At 39.9% G+C, this 22,734-nt stretch overlaps 1 protein-coding gene across 26 annotated transcripts in view; it reads right to left on the bottom strand.

The window, feature by feature from the left end:
• PCDH15 (protocadherin related 15) overlaps positions 1-22,734 on the bottom strand; it is a 623,360-nt gene that overhangs the window by 272,812 nt on the left and 327,814 nt on the right. For all 26 annotated transcript variants that reach the window (XM_083503000.1, XM_083503013.1, XM_083503006.1 and 23 more), the window contains one exon: positions 17,700-17,818. In XM_083503000.1, coding sequence (XP_083359126.1) covers positions 17,700-17,790 — 91 coding nt within the window. In that variant the 5' untranslated portion in view covers positions 17,791-17,818. The remainder of the gene's footprint in view (positions 1-17,699; positions 17,819-22,734) is intronic.

Below are 22,734 nucleotides of genomic sequence, written 5' to 3'. Positions count from 1 at the left end.
TTATCTTGTATTTTTATGCTATTAGCTGCACTGAGATCTATGGATTAAGGGTGATATACAAATTAAATAAATAAATAAATAAATAATAAAATTCAAATGTCTTTGATTGTTGGAAATAGAAAAAGAAAGAAAAAAACTGTATAATTTTTTTTAAAAAAAGCAAATATATGGCTTTACAACGGATTATATAACCTCAAGGGCAGAACATAATTCCAAATTGTCTGAAATAAAACTAGGTTAAACATTTCACCCCACTCCCCTTTAAAACACTTTTTAAAAAACCTGACAAGCTGCAGTACAAGTTCCTAATAAAGAGCTGCAAAGAGCCATACATCTAAGTCATTTGAGTATCTAAGCAACCCAGTGTTAAGGGGAAATTGCCCTGTTTCGTTTCCTGTGTAAGTGAATTCAGAACTACAGCTGTGCAAATTAGGATAAGCTTGCCATAGCTCTTTACATTAGCTAAATTGTAGTATAATTCATCTGTATTGAAAATAGCATAAGAGGGGCTTTCAGTCTATTTCCAGCTCTTCCTGCAGAGAGATTCAATTGTAAAGTCCCTGGAAGGAATGACAGTGAACTTTAAACTGTATTCATCGAGCACCCTTATAGTATACTTGTAAACTACACTTGGTTTCTGGGCTATGGTTCAGACTGTAAATTAGGCGGCTAATTAAGCAGCATTTGGAAAACTGTAGCTCAAAGATTCAGAAGGGGAGATGGCAAGGAATAAAAGGTTCTTGCGAAAAGTTGGCCAAATGCTAATTGTTGACTCTGACGACAATGTTGCTTTTCTTTCTTAACAAAGCAAAGGCTAAACCCTCGGCTTGCTGTGTTCTAGAAAAACAAATAAAGGAAACAAATGTGAAGTGTGTGACCTCTTCTTTCAGTACCATTAGCAAATGGAAGCTCATTCCTTGAGAATCATCTGAATGAAGCATTTTCTCACTCTCAAGCAAAACAGTTTTGTTGTAAAGAATTATAATTCCCCTTAAGTGGTTTGAACAAGCTAAGTACCAAGGGGAGAGGCCAGTAAATCACCTCCTAAAAGTAGTCATTGTCATTGAATATCTCTTTTTCATTCAACTGGTAAAAAACAACATACATCTATTTTTTTATATATATCCATGAATGGGGCTAGCATGTAAGGGGGTGTCAGGGAACATGCTAGTCATTCTAATGGATATCCACATGTTCAGCCAGCAGGTGAAGAAGATTCACATGTGTAGCTATGTATGCAAGCAGAGCTACTCACAGTGGAAAGGAAACCTTGATTTGACTGGGGCCCATCCTCATTTGAAGGAGCTCTGTGTGACGTCCAAGCATGCAGATGTTGGGGTTGTGGCTGCTGGACATGCTCACAGCAGTGCCAATCCACACAGCCCCATTCACATTCAACACACACGATGGATCATCTGAAATGTCCTACATCTGTGTTGCATTCCAACATAACCAGGCAGCGGAATGCAGGATATGGCTCTGTTGATAGAGGGACAAGGCTCTACAAATGGCAATGGATTCTTATCTGCAACTGGACGTTGTCAAGAAGCAAAGCTCGCACACAAGGTATTTTGGGTGCCAAGGGCAGGATTATCCCCTTACCCAACAGAAATCTTGAACACCATCTTTATGTTTCCTCCAACATAAGTGAATAGCTGCCATTCACAGCAATGGGATTAAAGAAACCTTGAAATTATCGCTCATTTCAAGAGGAAACGCTGTCGCTTGTTTACTAATATAAACACTGTATAATACTAAAATGTCATTTGAAAATCTGTGTAGCTGTAATTACTGAACACAGCCCAAAGGGCATACCTTCCACATTAAATGTAAAGGAAATAAAATGCTTATTTTTTCAAGTAATTTATTCATGGAAGTTTTACTGGTATATGCCATCATGTTACCTTGACAGGCATTCTAAAATTTAATTGAGAATAGCCTCATAAACTAAGAGCTACTGTATTCACCAATTAAATTAAGTATAATTTGGAAAAGGGGCTCATTTTTAAATGACAGATCCCCTTAAAGTAAGTGAAATTAAGTACTCTCATTAGGGATCCACAAGTACTGTAATCTTTAAGACACAAGAGGTTAATAGCAAATGCTTCTTATAATAAACAACTACTTCATTTGTCTTATAAACATTATCTTACTGGTTATAACCCACAGTGAAATTCTATGCACGTCAATAGATTGTATACACGTCAATGCAGAAGAAAGCCTTACTGAGTTCTATACCAACTGTATGCAGGACTGCATCCTTAGGGAAGAAGTGATTCAACTTTGGCTGGCAAGACAATTACAGTCATTCCTGGATCTGGATAGCCTGACCACACTTGTCCGTGCATTGGTTGGATAACTGCAATGTGCTCTGTGTGAGGCTGCAGCTGGTGCAGAATGTGGTGGCTAGGCTGCTTATGGGGGCAAATTTCCTCCAGCATGTAACACCCTTCATCTGAGATTTGCATTGGCTGCCAATATGCTACCAGGCCAAGTTCAAGGTGTTGATACCAATATATAAGGCTCGATATAGCTCAGTACAGTACTGGGTTACTTGAGAGACTGCCTTGTCTGTCAGTAGATTGCTGCAGTTTGTGGAAATGTTTCTCTTGCAAGTTCCAAGGATCTCAGAAGCCTACTCCACAGTAACTCAGTCGGGCTTTTAGTGTGACTGCCATTGTTTTGTGGAATAACATTCCTATTACAGATGCCTACGATCTGTGGTGTCTGGAAGCAATCGAAGACATTTTTGTTCTGACAGGTTTTCCCAGCTGCCATGAGTGCTGCTTTGCTGATTTTATTGTACACTGCCTCAATTTGATTAATCAATTAATGGTGACAATGTTTATAACAAAACCTTTCCACCGTCTCAATATTATGTGGCAAAGTAGTCTGGAGAAAGAGATCTCACGTTAAACCACAACTGACAATAAGGTCTGGTATTGATAACATTTCACATGACCATGAGAGAACACTCCCACAAAATTACCTTGTCTTGCAAAAACTGAGAGGAAAACCCACCATATACTAGTAGTGATGTTTTAATTTCAAAAATAGCCAGGATCTGCAGAGCATCCAGCTCCAAAGATGATGACCCCAAAGGATGGTAGGGATACAGTTATTTGAAGCCCCTTAAATGAGGGGTATATGCAGCGTGCAATGATTATGTCCCCAAACTGTATTCTGCGAGATTCAAAAGAATACATACAGCTTCCCTGCTGATTAATAGGATCAGGCTCACTGGGAGTAGCAGTATTAGACATTTCTAGAGACAAGAATGCAGGCAGTAAGGCATTTGTTGTTGGCCCTCTGGGACCTGGGGTGCTGATTCCTTGTCTTTAGGAGGAATCTTTAATGTTCAGCCATGAGTAGATGAGATACAAAAGTTTAACTGAAAACAACTTAATGTCAGTATAAATCCACATTGCTTCTTCATCAGTTGACAAAACCTTTACAAATCAACCTGTTCAGAATTATTTTTTGGCCACAAACTGAATCTGAATTTAATGAACACTCCACCCCATCACTCTACTGTGGTGGCAAATTCTACTTTAACAAAATCTGCTATTGATTGCTGTCTCTTCAGTGTTCTGAGCATATTTGCAAGTAAATTTGCAGTGCTCTCTACCATTCAGCACACACTTTGCCTGAGGAAGGAAGGGGCACGAAAAACAATCCTACAGAGTCAACATGCAAAGCTTCTTCTCCCTGAAGCTTTTCTGGGGTGTTTGCTTTAGTACCTGGCATAGACTTGGGGTTTTTCAGTCCATCACACACAAGCAAATGGCTTTTTTCTTAATCAAGTCATTCTGGACAATTATTTTCCTGAGTTAATTACAAATAGTGGTTCTCCTCCCCCTCCCCCCTTTACAAGAAACTGTGATGCAATCCAATAACATTAGTGGTTGAACTCTGCAAATGAGGACAGGATAAGTGTTCATAAACATCCACACACACCAACCACCTCATAAGTAAGGGAGGTCATTCAAAAAGAGACGTACTACAAGCGTGGGGGAGACATCACAAATTTGTATCTGCTGATTTACAGGAATACAGGAATTGCAGCTATGAGCTCTAAGGCAGGCAGGAAGAAATATCCCCACAGTGTCTCCAGCAATGTGACACAGCATAGTGCTAATTATAGCTGTTTGTCCCATATTTTGCTTTCTTCTGGTACCACAGGGTGTTGGTAGTAAGGTGAGGAGAAGGCACATGGAGTGAACAGTGAAAAGCATCATGGGGGGAAGTTCAGCTCCAAAAGAACGAGGAGTGGGACAACATAATGGGAACTCAGGTGTGAGTGGAGCAAGACTAATTTCGCAATAATTACCTGAACCTACATTTATAAAGCTGTTTTAAAATTTTTCTTTTAAAAACTTTGCTCAGGCAAACACATAAAATGAGCTAGTGCCATTATTACAAAACAAACAAAGCAAACTTTACTATTTGCTTGCCAATGGGGCATTTTGGACCGTGACCTTCTTTACAAAGCAATTACTTGCAACTCTACTTTTGTGCATTCACCATGCAAATCTTGCTAATTAGTTATCATTTTCGCCAAAATGCTGCATTGCTATGGTGCCTCGTCTTCTTAATTTCTTCCATTAGCTAGTTAATATGCAGAACACCTGACACAGAGATAATCCATCAGATACAGCACACATTCCCATCTGGCATGAGTAAAGGTGCTTATGAATTTTGTATCCATCAGTACGTGTTGCAGTGGAAGAACCTCATGTGCTATCTTGTCCTGGAAAAGTAAGCCAGTGGGCTATCAGGAGCCATCTTTTCATATAAAAGTACCTCATATTATTTCAGTGTATTGGTGGTGTCCATTTATTACTTTATTTGCTTCTCTTCGATTTTTGGAATAATATTCTTATTATTATTATTATTATTATTATTATTATTATTATTATTAATAATAATTTATTATTTGTACCCCGCCCATCTGGCTGGGTTTCCCCAGCCACTCTGGGCGGCTTCCACAGAAACCAAAAAACACTAAAACTTCATACATTAAAAGCTTCCCTGAATAGGGCCGCCTTAAGATGTCTTCTGAATGTCAGGTAGTTGTCCATCACCTTGACATCCGATGGGAGGGCATTCCACAGGGCGGGCGCCACCACCGAAAAGGCCCTCTGCCTGGTTCCCTGTAGCTTCGCTTCTCGCAATGAGGGAACCGCCAGAAGGCCCTCGGCGCTGGAAACACAAAGCCCCCACTCCTCCACACTGTACTAACTCATGTGTGACTGGCATGATGTGAATGTACTCTTACCCTTAATATAAAGGTAAAGGGACCCCTGACCATTAGGTCCAGTCATGGCTGACTCTGGGGTTGCGGAGCTCATCTCGCTTTATTGGCCGTGGGAGCCGGTCTACAGCTTCCAGGTCATGTGGCCGGTATGACTAAGCCGCTTCTGGCGAACCAGAGCAGTGCACGGAAACGGCGTTTACCTTCCAGCTGGAGCGGTACCTATTTATCTACTTGCACTTTGACATGCTTTCGAACTGCTAGGTGGGCAGGAGCACCCTTAATAAAGGCGCAAAGAATAATGGAGGAATATATGGAGGTATATACAGTGGTACCTCGGGTTACATACGCTTCAGGTTACATACGCTTCAGGTTACAGACTCTGCTAACCCAGAAATAGTGCTTCAGGTTAAGAACTTTGCTTCAGGATAAGAACAGAAATCATGCTCCGGCGGCCCATTAGCTAAAGTGGTGCTTCAGGTTAAGAGCAGTTTCAGGTTAAGAACGGACCTCCAGTACGAATTAAGTACTTAACCCGAGGTACCACTATAAAGGTAAATGTATATAAATTATGCATTTGTGGAGAAGCTTACATTCCATGAGGATTCAAAGGGGGGGGGGAATCACCCACCTGAAGATTGAAAGCTTAGGCAAGAACAGCAAACATTACTCATACACTCAGGAATTCATTATTCCTCATTTTCTTAGTAAAACATGTCTCTGAGCATATTCAAAAGGCTTCTTTGGTGCAAGAGAAAAATGCAGCTCCAGCATTCAACTGACTGGTATTGGACAGAATGTGTGAATGGCATGAGATCTTACAATGGAGAGCAAGTAGATGTGTCACACTGGCTAGGAAACCAGTCAGGCTGTCAGACTGGAGCGGAAAAATGCACACTGACCTCTCAAAACAAAGGAAACAAATCAGTATGTACCCACAGATATAACTGGCTACATGCAAAATAATTCTGCCAAAGGTTTGCACAGTCGCTGCCTCCCAACTGAACCAGTGAACACTAGTGCCATGTTGATATTGTATCCCCTTTGCAACATGACCATCCACGAGAAAGGAGGGATGAAAAGAAATTGCCCTCAAAATGGGGGGGGGGGGAGGGATGGGAAATTCAAGGGACTCTTACCTTAAGGCTTTATAATGCTATGAAGAGGCCAAAGGAGTGTGGTTTGCTTAAAGAGTATTGTTTAAAACAATCCAGCTCTGGTTCTCTATAGCTTCAACAAGACTCCAACCATGCACTGGACTCAGGTGCTCCTCAGGCCTGGCCTCATCCTGCTCATGCTCTGACATTCTCCCAAGATCTTTCATTAAGTGCAAGCAGACAAGGAGATTTCCTGTTGAGCTCATGAAACCAACAAAATGGGAGTTCTTTTGGAAGCTAAAATGTACTTCCTGGTAGGAAGGGAGCCCACAAGCTGGGCTCCAAGCAGGCTGCTGGCAGAAGCCAGAGAGTGAGAGACATGTTTGATTTATGTTTGAATCCAAGGCTGTGGTTACGGGAGAAACAAAACCTTCTCGTGTTTTGATTCTGTGAGTCCCTCCATCATAAGCTCAGGTTGTATATACGTGTAGGTGAACCATGTATCATAAAGACACCACAGTCTCCGCTCTCCCTTATTCCAAGGAAACCAAAACCAGCTGGAACCTGTGCAGCCTCACACTACTCAGAGATTGGGGTGGCATGCAACAATATATTGTTTAATTGCTAAGATGCTTAACTCATTATCTCCCTGAGGTTAACGCTTCTTCCACTTGAATATTGAATGAAATTTGCATGCAATCTTTAGCTAGCAGCATCATGTGACAAATGATTTATATAGCAAATGTAACCAAGACGGCTATATATTCCTTGTATCTTAACAGCTTGATTCCCCACCACCACCACCAGTAATAGACATTAATCAGTCAAAGATGGTTTATTTTATTATCTTTAATGGGTTTTGTTGATCGATGGGAGATTTTGTTTGCATATAATTCTTCATTGAACTACCAAAGCTTACAAATTATATGATTTTTAAGGGAGGCTCTGAAAGTAAAGCTTGTACTGCTAAGGAAATGAGGTCACGTCTAGATTAGAGAGCTGCACCAGACCTTTACAGCTAAGGAATTGTCTGGTTAACAATTGTCTGGGGAGCTGCATAAAGAATGTGGCTAGTCAAGGGAGCCACCAAAAACCACTGTCTTAAGCCATTGCCCATGCTGTGCTTGGGTCTACTTCTCTATCTCAATCCTGTGTGAGTATTTCATACGAATTATGAAATAACCTGTTCAAAACGAATAGACCAAACATTAATACTCCAAACATTTTGACATTCATCTGCCTTTTAAAAAAACAATCCCAAAATACGTTTTAACACATATTTAAATGTGTGTGTCCCCACCCCCCGAATTCATGTTTTCAATGTGTATTTTGATACATTTAAACTGCTGAGAGCTGTGCTACAAGCATTATTAAAAAATTGTGAATTCTGGAGGACAGCAATGTTCCACTCCTCATACTAGTCTGAAATGTGTAGATCAGTATGTGGAGGAATTTGCAATCAATCAATAATGCAGTAATGAAAATCCTCCAGCGTTCCTAAGTCCATAGGTTTGGGGGCCTTTTTTTTTTTCCTGCGATCAAGAGCACAACCTGCATGTAAGCAATATTTCCCCCCATTTAATGAGCTTTAGCACATGAACAATTAAGAAAACATAATTGAATGAAGCTAATCAGTGAGATATGGGAGCTTGCCTTAGGGATGCTGTGGAACTAAACTGCTCCTTCAATCTACAATTTTATCTGTTAAGCTAATGGCACCAGTGCGCATAGAGGCACAGAGCAGTAATTGTACACCTCCAGGGGCCCAGCATTTTATTTATTTATTTTTAAATGCTTAAGACTTAAACAGGGGGGAGCTGCTATTTTGCTTGAGCAAGTTCTGCTAACATATTATGGGGGTGTTTGTTTATGGCTTTCTGGCTAATCAAACACAAAAGAGGAAGTATAGATAGAGAATGTCATATTTGGAAGATAGGAATTCTAACATTCTATCTGAGGAACATGGGTGGCATAGTTGGTCAGTGAAAAACCAAATGAGGGCAAATAGGGAAGAGGAAGACAGCTAGGACAGGATCCAGGAGAGAAAGCAGGCATAAAAAGGCCAAGTGGAGCAAAACAAATCACCAAGGAGGTCCAAGGCATCCTAAGCAACGGCTGTTGATCAACCTGCCAGCAGCCCATCTCTGAATTGTGACATCTTATTTAATGTGTTACAGTGTTTATTCTCATATAATGAATTGTTAGGGCTTGAATATTCCATTTATTATTGAAATGGTTTGTTCTGTGATTCTTCGTTTGGATTATTTACTCATTTTTTATTATCAACTTGTTTGCTCTGGGATATTGTATCTGCGTCTGTTTCATGAAGCCACTTTTGAGAGCCGTAAGCGCAAAACAATGCGTATATAAATCTGCCTACTGCCCAGTTCACATCACATGACGTTTGCTCTCCATGACAAATGGGGTGGGTAGTTCTGCAGTACCTCTGGGGGTGGAAAAATATTGTGGACTTTGGGGTGGGGCAAAAATTGCAGGCCTTTAACTTGGAGTACTTACAATTGTTTAAGCTGGTAAGTGTGTTTCCTATCCTCCCCCCCCCCCCCGCTTTCTTTAACTTTAAACAAGCTAAGCTGTTGCACCATGACATTTGGAAAAGAATACCCATTGGAACAAAAAACATTCTTTCCTAGGGCATACCTGGGGGGAAATATGGCTGCTCCCTGGGGCTCAATGGAGACAGACATCAACCCCACCCCCACCGCCTGCCCGCTTGCCAGGAATGGTCCAGGGAATAAGGGATGCCTTGGGAGTGTAAGAGAGTTCTGCAATTTATTTTTTTATAAAAGGAATTAAATTTCAGCTTCCAAAAAACTCCCATTGTGATGGTCTCTGGCACAAAGCAACTTCCTTTCTCATGCTCTCTCATTTCCCCAAGAAATCCCCCAAACTCACAACAATTTATTTATATCTATATGTAGTTATATATTTTTTTGACTGTGAGTCCTAGGAATTATTAACATATGAAAATGTAAGGTTTCATAAACAGCGTATAAGCAGCACCATGTGTATACTGTGATGAGTTTGGAGTGGTAAACTGGGTGCCTGACCCCTCTAGTCCCTGGATCTGGCAAGTGTTACAATCTAATCAAGTCAAGCTAGCCTCCTCATGAGGTGATAGCCTGGGGAATGAACCATTAAAGGGAATCAAGGGACTTTTGTGGGAGACAGCAAATGGGTGGTGCCCCTTCCTCAACTCACAGATAGCAAAAAGGACAAAAGGACAAAGTTTAGAGCTGAGAGTGGAGTTTTGCACTGATGTGACAGGGAAGTAAAGCAGCAAGCTGGAGAGAGAGAGAGAGAGAGAGAGAGAGAGAGAGAGAGAGAGAGAGAAATGGTCAATGTCTGTTTGAATCCAAGGCTACAGCTATGGGAGGAACAGCCCCTTTGGGGATGTTGATGCTGTAAACTTCTCCATCGAAGGCTCAGGTTGTATGCTTGTGTAAGCAAGCCACAGCCTTTATATCCTAAAGACCCTCCAATCTCCATTGATCCTCATTTTGAAAAGGAAACATGACATACCCTCCAACATTTATCCAATAAAAACAGGGACGTCCCACTCCAGAATGATTATTTTACTATTTATACCTCACACATCTTACTAGGTTGCCTCAGCCACTCTGGGCAATTTCCAACATATATAAAAACATAGTAAAATATTTTGAAACCTTCCCTATACAGGATTAGCTTCAGATGGCTCAGGGATTGAATAACTCCACACCCTCCAACATTTCTCCAATGAAAATAGGGACATCCTAAGGAAAAGTGGGGCATTCCAGGATCAAATCAGAAACTGGGACGGCTTCTCTAAATCAGGGACGTCCCTGGAAAATAGAGACACTTGGAGGGTCTGACATAAGCCCTGGGTAAGCATCTGGGACTGCTGGAATCTCATAGTTTCAGAGGGGTGGCATGGAACCATATGCTGATATGTCCACCTCAAAGGAAAATGCATTACAAAGGACCTCTTTAATTCTTGGTCTCTGTATTTTTCAAAGAATTAGCCACCTGTTAACATGCAAAAATATGACCTCTTAGTGAATGCAGGGCAACAGTATTTGCTTTATATGACTGCTACAGCTCCATTCATTATCTTGCAAACTAGGTGGAAGAATGTTTAATCAAATCAGATGGACTTAAGAGATGAATGGCATCCCATGGGCCCCCCTTGGATAAATAATTCATAAATATGAATGTATAAATGCCTGTTTACAATCCAGCGCTCCAGTCTGGCGCTGTCCCTTCCCCTAAACCTTTTCTCTTCATTCCACTTCCTTTGTATGTTTTGTCTTTTTAGCCTGTAAGCCTGAAAGCAGGGCCTGTTCTCATATTCATTTATGGGCACTGCATACCAGCAGCACCGTCCTGAATTTTTGATTGATGTGAACTGCTTTGGGATATGTGTGTCTGAGAAGTGAGATAAAAATCTACCACATGAAAGAAAAATAAACGAATAGCAGCCAAGCAGATATTTCAACCTAGATAACCTTATGTCCAGATTCAAACCAAATTCAAATGAATGAACTTGGAAATAGCAGAAGTTGTCACAAGGTGTCCCCCCACCCCCCGCAACAACATAAAACCAAACTACATTCTCTGATTCTCTGACACCAATTGCTTTTATAAAAGAAATCATATATAAGCACACTTTTGACATGTCCCCCCTCCTAAACTGTAGTCCCCTGGTCCCTATTATAGCAATCATTTTTGTGTACTCATAGGTGGTGTTTGAAAACCCAAAACCCCCTTGGGGTTGAGGAACTAACTGCAATGGCATAACAGAATTATAGGATTCTCACTAATCATATGTTATCTGAATTGGACTTTTGAATATGACAAAAAACTCTGCCTTAAGTAACTCTGTGCAGTCTGATATTTTTCCTCATAATATTTGGATGACCCTGTCGCTGCCAGCTGGTATGGCTTTTTTTAGTATCTGCTAAAGGGATTTCTTTTCTCTCTTTTATTTCATTAATGCAGAGTTTAACACACTGGCTTGTTATACTGACCGACAGAAAATATGACCTTGTAAAGGATACACAGCAAGGAAAACAGCAGTGCTATTACACTTCTAGACATGGCAAACTACACTTTCCAGTGCCTTCAATGCTGGTCCTAAATACCCCTGATTAAACAAGAGTAGCATAAGGCAATCGGATGTGTCAAACATATAAACCTTGGCCATCTGTTACTTTGTATGGAGCTTACCCTGATTTTATGCCTGTAGCAAATCTGTAATTTTGTGTGTTTCTCTCTTGATCTTTAGTGCCTTGTTGTGCATATAACCAGCTGAACAACAGAGCTGGCCATTTGTTTAATTCCTCTGCTGGTACAGAGAAAGAAGTTACAAGAGGGGTTGCTTTGATGGTCCCAATGAAAAGCAGATGAGAGATTTTATTAGACCAGCTGTGTAGGTAAGAGTACAGAAACAAGTTTTGGTTTGCAAATAAGGGAGCTTTGTGAAATTCAGAGCCTGCCAACCTGATTAGATCAGTAGTGCTGGTCAAATCTACTTTTTTTAATCAACAAAGAGAAGACTATGCAAGGAAATGCAAACAGCAATACAACAAAAAGGGGGGTTTTAATTAGGCTTTTAAAAGTAATAAGCTGAGACCTTTGTTTTCAGAAACTGCGACAGTAAGGAAGCTAAGGAAACACACAAATGTTACCATTCCAACATTTCACGTGCTTTAGCCTACACAGCAAATAACACATCATGGTCATTGAACACTAAGGCATCAAACTACTCCAATAAAAGACAAAGACAGAGGAATTTTACTTTTTTACACATTACACTAACATTACTTTTCGTATTCTTGCATCTGTGATACAAACATAAAACCTACATTTGCTGGAAAGAAATTTCATATTTTTTTTTAAGTTTCCTTCCATTTTTAATCCACCATTAGCAACATTCACACATGTAACCAAATAGTAAAAGGGAGGCTCAATAACACTTGGGTGAAAATGTCCTTAGAGTCAATTATAAGAACAATGCATTGGAGCTGGGCTACTGCATGTCTAGTGAGAAGGCTGCTTCCAGAAAACAGAAGGCATCTAGAAGCCCATTCTACATGCAGACTTCCATCATTTAGGCTTTTAGACTGTGGTCCAGAGATTCTTCCAGGTCAGCAGTTTGTGCTGTGTGCACATCAAGCCTTGTATTCTGAACAGCAAACTTTTGCTATTCTCTTGATTTCCAAAAGCTCACATGGTTTTCTAGACTAGAAGCAGAAGATTTTGCTGACTTTAAAAAGTCATAATTTAACTGGCCAGTTTGGGGGATTTTTGCACTGTGAAGATTATGTGCATTGCCTATTCAGATTGATGTAGATCTCAGAAAACAATTAATATGGATCTCAGAAAATGCATTTTCTCATTTGTACTGGACAAGGCTTATATTTAAACAAAATAGAGGGTGAAATATCCATAACAGAGTTTCAGAACTTCTATACTAAAACAGATAAAAGTACAGCACTCATTGCAGACTAGAATAGTTGTTCCTATGTGTATAAACTCCTACCAATGGCTTTTCAGATTAAAATAACTTTTGCCCACAAGGAAATTCAATTGCAAACATAGCAAACCACAAAGCCTCTCCAAATTGCAAGACAGACAATTTAAACCGAGATATTATCTCTTGCAACAGATGTCATCCTGCCCACAGGCTGGGGGGATGGAGGGGAGAGAAAGCGATTCAGAGATCATATTGCTAAGAATAATTAGTTACCATATAAAAGATGAATGAATTGAGTATCTTTTAGTATACATTAGACTAATAAATACATCTTGCACTTTCCAAATGCAGATGAACAATAATTGAGATTCATTTTCAAATTGGACGTGGATTTAGTTGCACAATGGATTACCTTTATTGACAGAGAAACAGAGGGAGTGCAACTCTGTTACACATAATCTCTCAGTGGCCTTTGATACCATTGATCATGGCATTATCCTGGATAGCATGGCATGAGATCCAGAGGCACTGTACTACAGTGACTCCAATTCTACTTGTGTGGGCAACTCCAGAGAGTAGCACTGGGGGAACGTTCTTTTGACCTGGCACTATTTTGCTCCCAGACTATTCAACATCTATATTAAACTCCTGACAGAAGTCATTAGTTTTGAAGCTTGGTGCCATCAGTACATTGATGACAACAGTTCAGTTTCTCTGTAATGGCTGATCAGTGCCTAAATGCAGTGGTGGATCAGAAGAGGAACAATAAATTGAGTTTGACTCTTGGGAAGATAAGAGGCTCTTGTCCGTAGGTGGTTGTTGTGTCTGGAAGATAAGGCAATCACCTGTTCTGGAAAGGAGCAGGTTTGCAGAGCTTCCTGGACATATCCTTGTAGCCTCTTTTGTCACCTATGATCACATATAGCTAGCCTGGTCACTGCAGTCCATGCATTGGAACCCTCAAGACTGTATTACTGCAATACACTTGGTGTAGGGGCTGTCCTTGGTCCTGATTTAGAAGCTTCAGCTAATGCAGAATGCAGTGACTGAATTTCTCACTGATGAAAGCGGGTGACAGCTGAAAGCACGGAGGATCTCTGCTAAATCATATGTACTGGCTGCCCATATGCTTCAGGGTCAGTTTCAAGGCTCTTGTGCATACAAACTCTTGAACAATTTTTTGTTCCAGGATACCTTAAGGGCCACCTTAACCCTTACATCCCAGCTTCATCCATTACACTATCCACTGTTTGAGAATCCCCAGAGCAGAGTTCTTTCAAAGGGACATTCTTGAGTTCTGTTCAGGGGACACTGCTACTGCTGCTGCTGGAAGGAACTTTTGCTGACTCGTCCCTCCTCTTCAATGCCCAGCACCAGCTTTCACACTGTTTCGGTCAGCTGGCAACACATTTGTGGGGTAGTGCATCAGCCTACAGGGTGAGAGCAGAATCAGCAAAAATTCCCTTTCCACTGGATCAAACGAAAAGATATTTTCCATCAATGGAAGGAAATGCCTGGCTCCAACTCTGATGGTGTTTCCTGCTTGGCAGGGGGTTGGACTCGATGGCCCTTGTGGTCTCTTCCAACTCTATGATTCTATGATCCTATGATTGTATCTATTTCCCAAGTATCTTAACAGTTTCAGTGAGTGAAGCAATCCCATCCATCCTAGTTTCAGTATGATTTACTGTATATTTGTTCTCACAAAAGATGCTCTCCTTAACATTTCTTCTTTCTGCCCATCTGCCCATTTTGATGCTACAGGAGGTCTTACCATAAGCCTGAGTTGAAATCACACACACCCCATTTCTGACAAGTATATTCCCCCTCCAAAAACAGCAGCCAGTTTTCTGTGGCTTTCTTGGAGGGTGGAGGGAGCAATTTTCAGGATGTTTATGCCGCTTACATTACTGCCAAGAAGTGCACCCAGCAGGAAGCTCCTACTGTTACACACTGACCACACTGCTGATAATGCATTGGAAATGATGTGATGTGCTGTGGTGTTGCTCCCAAGGCATCACTCGACTTGTGGCCAGCAGGAAGTTGCAGAAAAAGCCTTGTACTACTTTGAGTGGCATGGGACATTTTTAGTTAAGAAAGCAAGAAAAGAAAGCAAAACCCTTGGTTTAGTAAGGTAAGCAGCAACGCCACTCTGAAAAATCCAGATAAACTTCTCACTTCCCCATGACTTTTCTCAAGTGTCATGTTTCAGGTCCTGTCACCCCATCAGTGGTTGAAAAAGATTTTCAGCCTGGCTCTACTTTACGTATGTCCCTTTTGCCTCCACTGAAACTAGCTGTTCTGATGACACAGATAGCCTCAGCAGCTGACTATCAGTATTAAACCAGGCAGGTGATAGTTAAGATGGTCTGTGACATCAGGGCAGATCAAACAGTAGGGCCAGGAATTAGATTTCCACGGATCTTGAGGAACTGTTGCAAAGCTAAATACCCTAAGTACCTCCCACCATACTGGTTGAAAACAAATTGGTTCAGCAGCTTCTGAGCTTTTCAGCTCTGTTGATGAAAACAGAGAAGACAGATGACAGTTGCTGCTTATAAGGAAGGGCTGGTCTAAATATAGTTGTATAAACATACAAGAGTGTTGTGGAAAGTAGCAGCAGTCCTTTGATGCACAGCATGAACAACTAATAGTGGTTACTTTTCAAACCACCATTGCATATAACAAAGTAATAATGATCCATAGCAAATAACAGCATAACCCCCTCCCACTACCAACCCAGCTAAAATAATTTAAAAAACAAAAACAAAAAAACCACACTTTCCCATAGCAAAGTGATACAATGCAAAGCAACAGGCTAAATATGAACCTGGGGCTCTTGAAACAATTATAGCACTTCCGACTAAAGAGGAGCCTCCTAAAACCAACTTTCTCTACGTCCTAGTGATTTAAGCAAAAGCAGCAGCAAAGTTTACCATGTGCTGGGGGATATATTATTTGAGCCACAACTACTTGTCAGTTTGTACTGGAGAGGAACTTAATTTCTGGGTTATATTGGTGCCTTCTGGGTACGGAAGGCAGGCTGAAGAAATTAAAAGTTTTGAGTGTGTCCCTCCTGAATACTGTTGGCTCTGAATATTTAGACATTTGCTCAAGATCTCAATAATATCAGGCTATAGATTCCTGTATAACTTAATGTTCTAGGCTACTAGACAGAGACTGGAACATCTGCAAGTTAGCAAATCAAACTAAATGGTTAATATTAACCAGCATTCAGTTTCTAAGTGGCATCTATTTGAAATGTAGAATACTTTTAAAATTAATCTTATGATATTTCTATTTGTTCACAAACAGTTCCATTATGAGTGAATTTACCAGTGTTTGGTCTTTCACAATCAAATACAAAGCAAGAATCTGTGACCTTTGAAGGACTCATTCAACTCATTACGTAACCTGTTCCAAATACTATGAAAACGAACAACTCATCAAAAATTAGGTATCACATGAAATGCTTCCAGCACAACCTTATAAGTAGAAAATGACCCATATCCCACAATATATGTTTATTTCCATATCAATCCTGAAATGGGGGAGGTGCAAATATTCTGTAACCATGTAACAAGGTGACCAAAATCCCAGGAAAATTCATAATATGAAACAGGTAATGTGGTTGCTATTGCAGTTTCACTACACTTTCCTAGAACCACTGCTCTACAGTTGGACTAACAGAAAAAGTAAGAAAAGGCGCTGAAAAGAAATTTTGACAGAATATCAGATGAAAACATCTAGACACTTATTAAAACTCACATCCAAGATATGGTGTATTATAGTTAGTTCAGTAAAACACAGTTGTGTGCATGCTAATCATGATCTATAGAATAATATATGGATTGTAGGCTCTATGTTTTATTTTTATTGAGCTAATTTTCTTTCAGTTAAATAACATCATAAATAATGTTCACATGCTAATGTTTGCTATTTTTATCTGAAAACTGGAAATGATCTTAGAATGTTTTAAAAAGAAGAGGATACACATGCCCACAGAGCTGATTGGTCTTTTTTTGGGGGGGGGGGATAGAGCTGAACCTTGCAGGTCAGGTAGGATGACGTACTGCTCAATGCAGTCTGTAACTACAGCATCCCTGGCTGATGGCCATCCAGACTCAGCTTACCTATCTCTAGTAAAGGGCAGCCCACTACTTTATGTACTAGCCTGTCAAACAGTTCTTATCAGTAGGACATTTCTCCTAATGTTTAGTCTGAATCATCTTCCACAAACTTTCCATCAAGCAGAATCATTGGTTCTGAGTGCAATGCAAAACATTGTTTTGATGCAAAACATATGATGACTCCCCACATTTTGGTTTATACCATTTGGGATTTTCTCATGTTGGTGCCACCTTGCTATATCACACCATTTTGGATGTAAGTAGGCAAATCCAATAACATATAAATGTCCAGCCAAGGGGAAGAAATAGCAGTCTTGAATAGCATGAAGAGTCGCATGCAGAATTGTCCGTAAATATATAGGTTCATTCCAACTTGGCATCACAATTGCTACTGAAAACTTTCAAACCATATGTTCACTATATGCCAAACATGCCATCTTAATTCATCCTTCTGTCTACACTGGTGACCCAACCAAAAAACTATGGGGTGTACAAAGCTGAGGGTTTGCTAATTGCTCTGTAATGATTCTACAGTCTGCAGCTGTAATTCTAGGAGGTCTGAGATTATCATATATTCACAGAATTTGTGGGCTCTATCTTTTACCCAGCACTTTAGCCAAAGCAGACATAGGGTGGTCCTTTGAAGATGTGGGAGAACTTGCTTTATGAATTATATATTTATGAAATCAAGTATAGGGTTTTGTTTTTTTCCAGAATTATGCAGCACACAGAAAAACACTTACCATCATCATTCTGGGCCAAAGAATCCATGAAGACAGCAGAAACTGCAATCCCTATCGCTAACCATTTTGAGAAGCAAAGCCGCTGTAACATTTTATGTCACACTTCAATCAAGGCAGATCTGGAAGGAAGTAAAAGAAGAAGAAAAATCGATTTTAAAACCTGTTTGTGTAAATTCAGCTGAAAAAAACTGCTTGTTTGAAAGATTCACATGAACACCATCATATATCTTCTATGTTTCGGGATACTGCTTTGGCTCAAAAGTAGACAAAATAAAATAGGCTAGGAGGAGTAAAAAAGAGGGATAGTTTTAGATCTGAGTGGTTTGTTTTTGCGGTGCATGTGAAAAAGGAAATGAATGATGTTATGTTGCCATCTCAGCATACTACTTTGTGGACCTCATAGTTGTTTACTTTTGCTACAGTAACTTTAGGAATAACAGTGACATTTGTCATATCTCTATTGTACTTTGTAGAAAGTAATTATTGTATGATTTTTGTTGTGCCTCTTAGTCTCTGGAAGTGAGTTTTATTTGTTATGTTCAGGAGTTTGGGTATAATCCAATATCCTGCTATTACAATCATTCCATTCCTCAAATCCCAGGTGAAATTCCCAATCCCACAGGGCCATGGGCGGGGCATAGGGGAAGGGAGGAAGCCCCATAGTGGGGCTCACTGTACTGACTCCTGCTAATGCGACTATTTCTTTGAAACTCAACCTTTATTTATGTTTTACTTTATGTTCTTTATATGCTTCCATTAAAAAAATTAAAAGGATTAACTTTTAAATTCCTGTGGAATAACTCTGTGTTTGAGATAAATTAGGAACACACTGTTCAATACAAAATCTTTTTTTCTCTTTCTTCATTCCCAGTTGTTATTCCAAATGGCTCAGTGAAAACACATGAACATTTGGGCTGCCAGAAAGGAGATTGTGGGTGCTTCACTTCTCTCTGGTGATTTGATCCTGCTCTGTATTGGGTTAAGCCATGGTTTGGCATAGCATGTTATCCAAACCCAGGTTTATGGTTTAGCTCTCTCCTAACCATGAGTTGTAACCAAGGATTGTCTTATGGCTTATGTCTCATAGTTTGTCCAGGAGAGCTAAACTGCAAACTCAGACAAACATTACCTATGACTGTACCATCTCAGCTAGGGATGCCACACTTTTAAACCCCTGTCCTGTGAAAAATCCAACACTCTAATCATCTGGATTTTCAGGAAACCAACACACATGCCCTCCTATCTCCCCCACCTTCCCCTTAATATTAAAGAGACATTTTATAACTAGCTGTTACTTCTGCTTAAGAATTCTGTGCCATGGATTGATTGACTGATTGATCTTGAGCCAGTCATTTATTGATTTCCCTCTGTGTTACTGTACTTAGCTGTAAAACTGAATGGCTGCTAAACATATAAATGCAACATAGTATGTATAAATGTGTGTTCATTTATACCTTTAGATATGTGACCGCTTTGTGTTGTCTCACACAGCGCATGCAGTTGGGATCCCAAACTCTGTCTGTAGTGCTATAATACATATATTGGTGTGTATGGTGCCACACAACTTTTTGTTGGTTTTCCTGCAAGAGAATAGTGTATCTATCCCTCTGGAAATTCAGATAATGTATATTAAGCATGTTATAAATGCTAAGTATTGAGTATTTTTCTTATAATGGCAGCATCTATGAAATAGCTAATTGCAGGAGGATGAGGATGAATGAACTAATCAACAATACCCACCACATTTAATAGCACATTTAAATTAGGAACCAGAAGAAAATGCCAAAGGATGCTGACAAGAGTCTCTTTTTTAAGTATGCAGGAATAAAACAGTAGCAAGGACCAAAATGAATAACATGATAAAGGCCCATATTAAAGCAAGTTTGATGCATTATTTATAGAAGTACAGTGTGAAACAATACAGGGTTAACTCTGTAAACTGCCAAATCTAGAGTATTTACTCACTGTCATTGTTCCATGATTATATTTTTGTATTATGGTCACATAAGCAACATTCTCTCCCCCCCCCCATGCATGTGCGCGCGCGCACACACACACACCGCTTTCTGAGTCAGATTCCCCCTTTCCTACTCTCAGCTCAACATCAAAACAATCTGTTCTGCCTTCATTCTCAAATCATTAAAGTCACTGCTATCATTTTACTTCCAGAAGTCAACTTTTCTTATCTGTGCATTTGCAGTGTCGTCTCTGGCAGTTATTTACATCACAAACAATGGTATCATGTCAAGACATTAAAGCTCCTCTCTGCATCTTTCATCACCTCTTTATATTCATTGCAGTCAAGAGAAAATAGGCTTGCCTTTAACGGGGGGGGGGGGGGGTAGGTGGCATTTTCACGAAAAGTAGGAACAGGCAAGCACATCTATCAAAACTTGAGGCACTGAGGAATTGCTCTTGATTTCTCAACTTATGATTTGTATGGTATTCGGGGAGAGAAAGCAGTCGTTTCAATTGACTATATGTTTTGAGCAAATTCAGCAAATAGATATATGACATCAGTTAGAAGGGAAGCCAACAAATATGATATATTTGAAGTAAAAGCTAGAATTCTTTTCAAAGATAGTTGCAGAATAATGACTAAAGGGCTGACAAAACTGGTTGTCGGAACGGATACCCTGATAAGTCAATTTATTGTATGGAAAACCACAGTCCACCCTCTTTCACGTATACAAAATGTATCAACTATTCTTGTTCTTTTAACACACATATAACCAACCACCTTTCAAAAAAGTAATAATCAAGGGGCTTATTGTCCCGAGAAGCGTGTGCAAGGAAATTAATAAAAAATAATAAAAAATACATTCCAAGAACTCCTAAAGTGGCACATCAGATGCTTGGGGATGGTGTGTGGGAGAGAGAGAGAGAGAGAGAGAGAGAGAGAGAGAGAGAGAGAGAAGGACACACACAGTGGGGAGAGACAGAGGATAATACAAGGAGGTGAAAAATGGGCAAGACAGTAACACAACATTGTTTCAAGGAGAAAACATTTCAATGCAAAAAAAAATGGAAAGCTTTGAAGAAAAAGAAAAACACCTCAGAAAAAGTATACAGATAAAACAAAATCGGTGATGAAAGGTTGAAGGAATTGGGTATACTGAGCCTGGCGAAAGAGAAGACAGAGGGTTTAACGTGATAGCGCTCTACAAATACCCAAAGGACTTTGACATAGAAAAGAGAAAATATTTGCTGCTGTCCCAAAGGGACAGGGGAATAAATGCAATGAGTGAAAATGAGAGGAGAGCAGATTTTGGTTAAACATTTGGGGAAACCTCTTGACAGTAAGAGCAGCTTGTGTAATCAATTATCTAAACTGGTGGGTTCTCCCTCACTGAAACTCTTGGAGCAGAGTCAGGTCAGCCATCAGTTAGAGATGCTTAGCCCTAGTTTTCATACAATGAATAGGGGGCATACTGGGTGGCTTACAAGTCCTCCTTCAATTCTATGGGAGGTATTTAATGTGTTTATTCTTTAGTGCAAGGATTTATGCTTGCACTATGAAACTTTTCTCTCGTCTCCTCTTTTCCCCAGAGGATTGGAGGGAATGCCTAGAAGGGATTTAGGGTGCTCAGCTCTCAATGAAAGTAATGTGCCGCATCAAATGGAGAAATATGCACCCCCAAAACACCCACTTCCACCCTCCTTACATATCCATTCACGATGTAGTTTTTTTCTATCTGTAAGTGTCTTCTTGCTGCTTTCTCAATTCCACTGTGAATTTACCCTTCCATCCTTCAGCCCAGGTGAAGATGCTGGGGAATCTATGTTTTGGACACCACGGTCTGCATTATTGCCACCTTCCTCTTCTTGAGTCCAAGTGTGTTTCCCCTTGGCGTGCATGCTTCATTTATTTCTCTTCCTATTCTCGGTTTCTTGACCTTGAGACACAGTTTGGCCATCCTGTCATGTTCTCAGATAAACTACAGCATTAAAGGCCAAATATGCTTGGGGCTGGGGAGAGAAACAGCTACTTCTAACAATAAGGCATTTTAATTTATTTATTTCAGTAGAAGGGAGATTAATTGGCTATGTTGCGAACAGGTTCAGCAGATGAGACAGTATGCAATATCCCATATTCCCTCTGATGCCTCTAGAAATGGGTCAACAATTTCACAAGCCTAGGAATAAATTAATTCCCCAAAGGATCACAGTAGTTTGTTGAAGTGATTTTCAGAATGTGTGCCTGTGTATTTGTTGCTGTCAGCATTACAAAGAGGATACCTGATCTGAACTAAGGCCATTCTTCTGGACAGAAAAATCCTAATTCCATAGGAATAGTTGGGAACGGTGTTTTGTGAGCCACCCAGAGAACTCTCATTATCAATGTAAGTAAATGAATGAATAAATGAATTCTGCTAGGAAAGGTTGGCTATTTTAGGAGTAGATTCAAAGGGCATGGTTTAGTCCTAGTCAAGACTGAACCACTTTAGAATAGAATAATATCTCATCAAGAAGCAAGGGCTTCCTTCAGCCTTTTTCACATGTACTTAGGTTGAAACCTGCCTGCCTGTACTTGTTAAATTGCTTTGAGATGTTTTCTTTCATATAAAACAACTGAAAAATATCATATATAGTAATGACTATACCATATACTTTCTTTGAAGGTATGACTCAAGGCTTATGCCATTTAAAATGCACTAGCAAATCATTTTACATACACATGCATACACTATTTTTAGAGATTAACAATGCAATCCTATGCATGGTTACTCAGAAGTAAGTCCCATTAAAGTTAACGGGGTGTACTGCATAGTAGTGGATATAGGATTCCAGCCTTAGTCTGAATTGTTTATTTTGAACAAGGGACGGTATTTAAGTAAAGTTTAAACAGTCATTTGTGCTTTGTTGAGTTGATAAAATTAATTTGGAATGGTTGATTTCATCCCCCACAAGGCTTGTAGAAGATGTGATTCTTAGAACAATTAATTCGTGGCATTTTAATTGAAAGTAGCGATGAATCATAAATATACTCAAGTATGTTTGGATCTGTGTTCAATGATGCATTCTGAATACTTTT

This window comes from Podarcis liolepis, assembly GCF_965112155.1.
Source record: "Podarcis liolepis genome assembly, chromosome: 5".
Taxonomy (NCBI): Eukaryota; Metazoa; Chordata; class Lepidosauria; order Squamata; family Lacertidae; genus Podarcis; species Podarcis liolepis.
The sequence above is the reverse complement of the archived record's forward strand: the minus strand, read 5'-3'. Positions and strand labels throughout refer to the sequence as shown.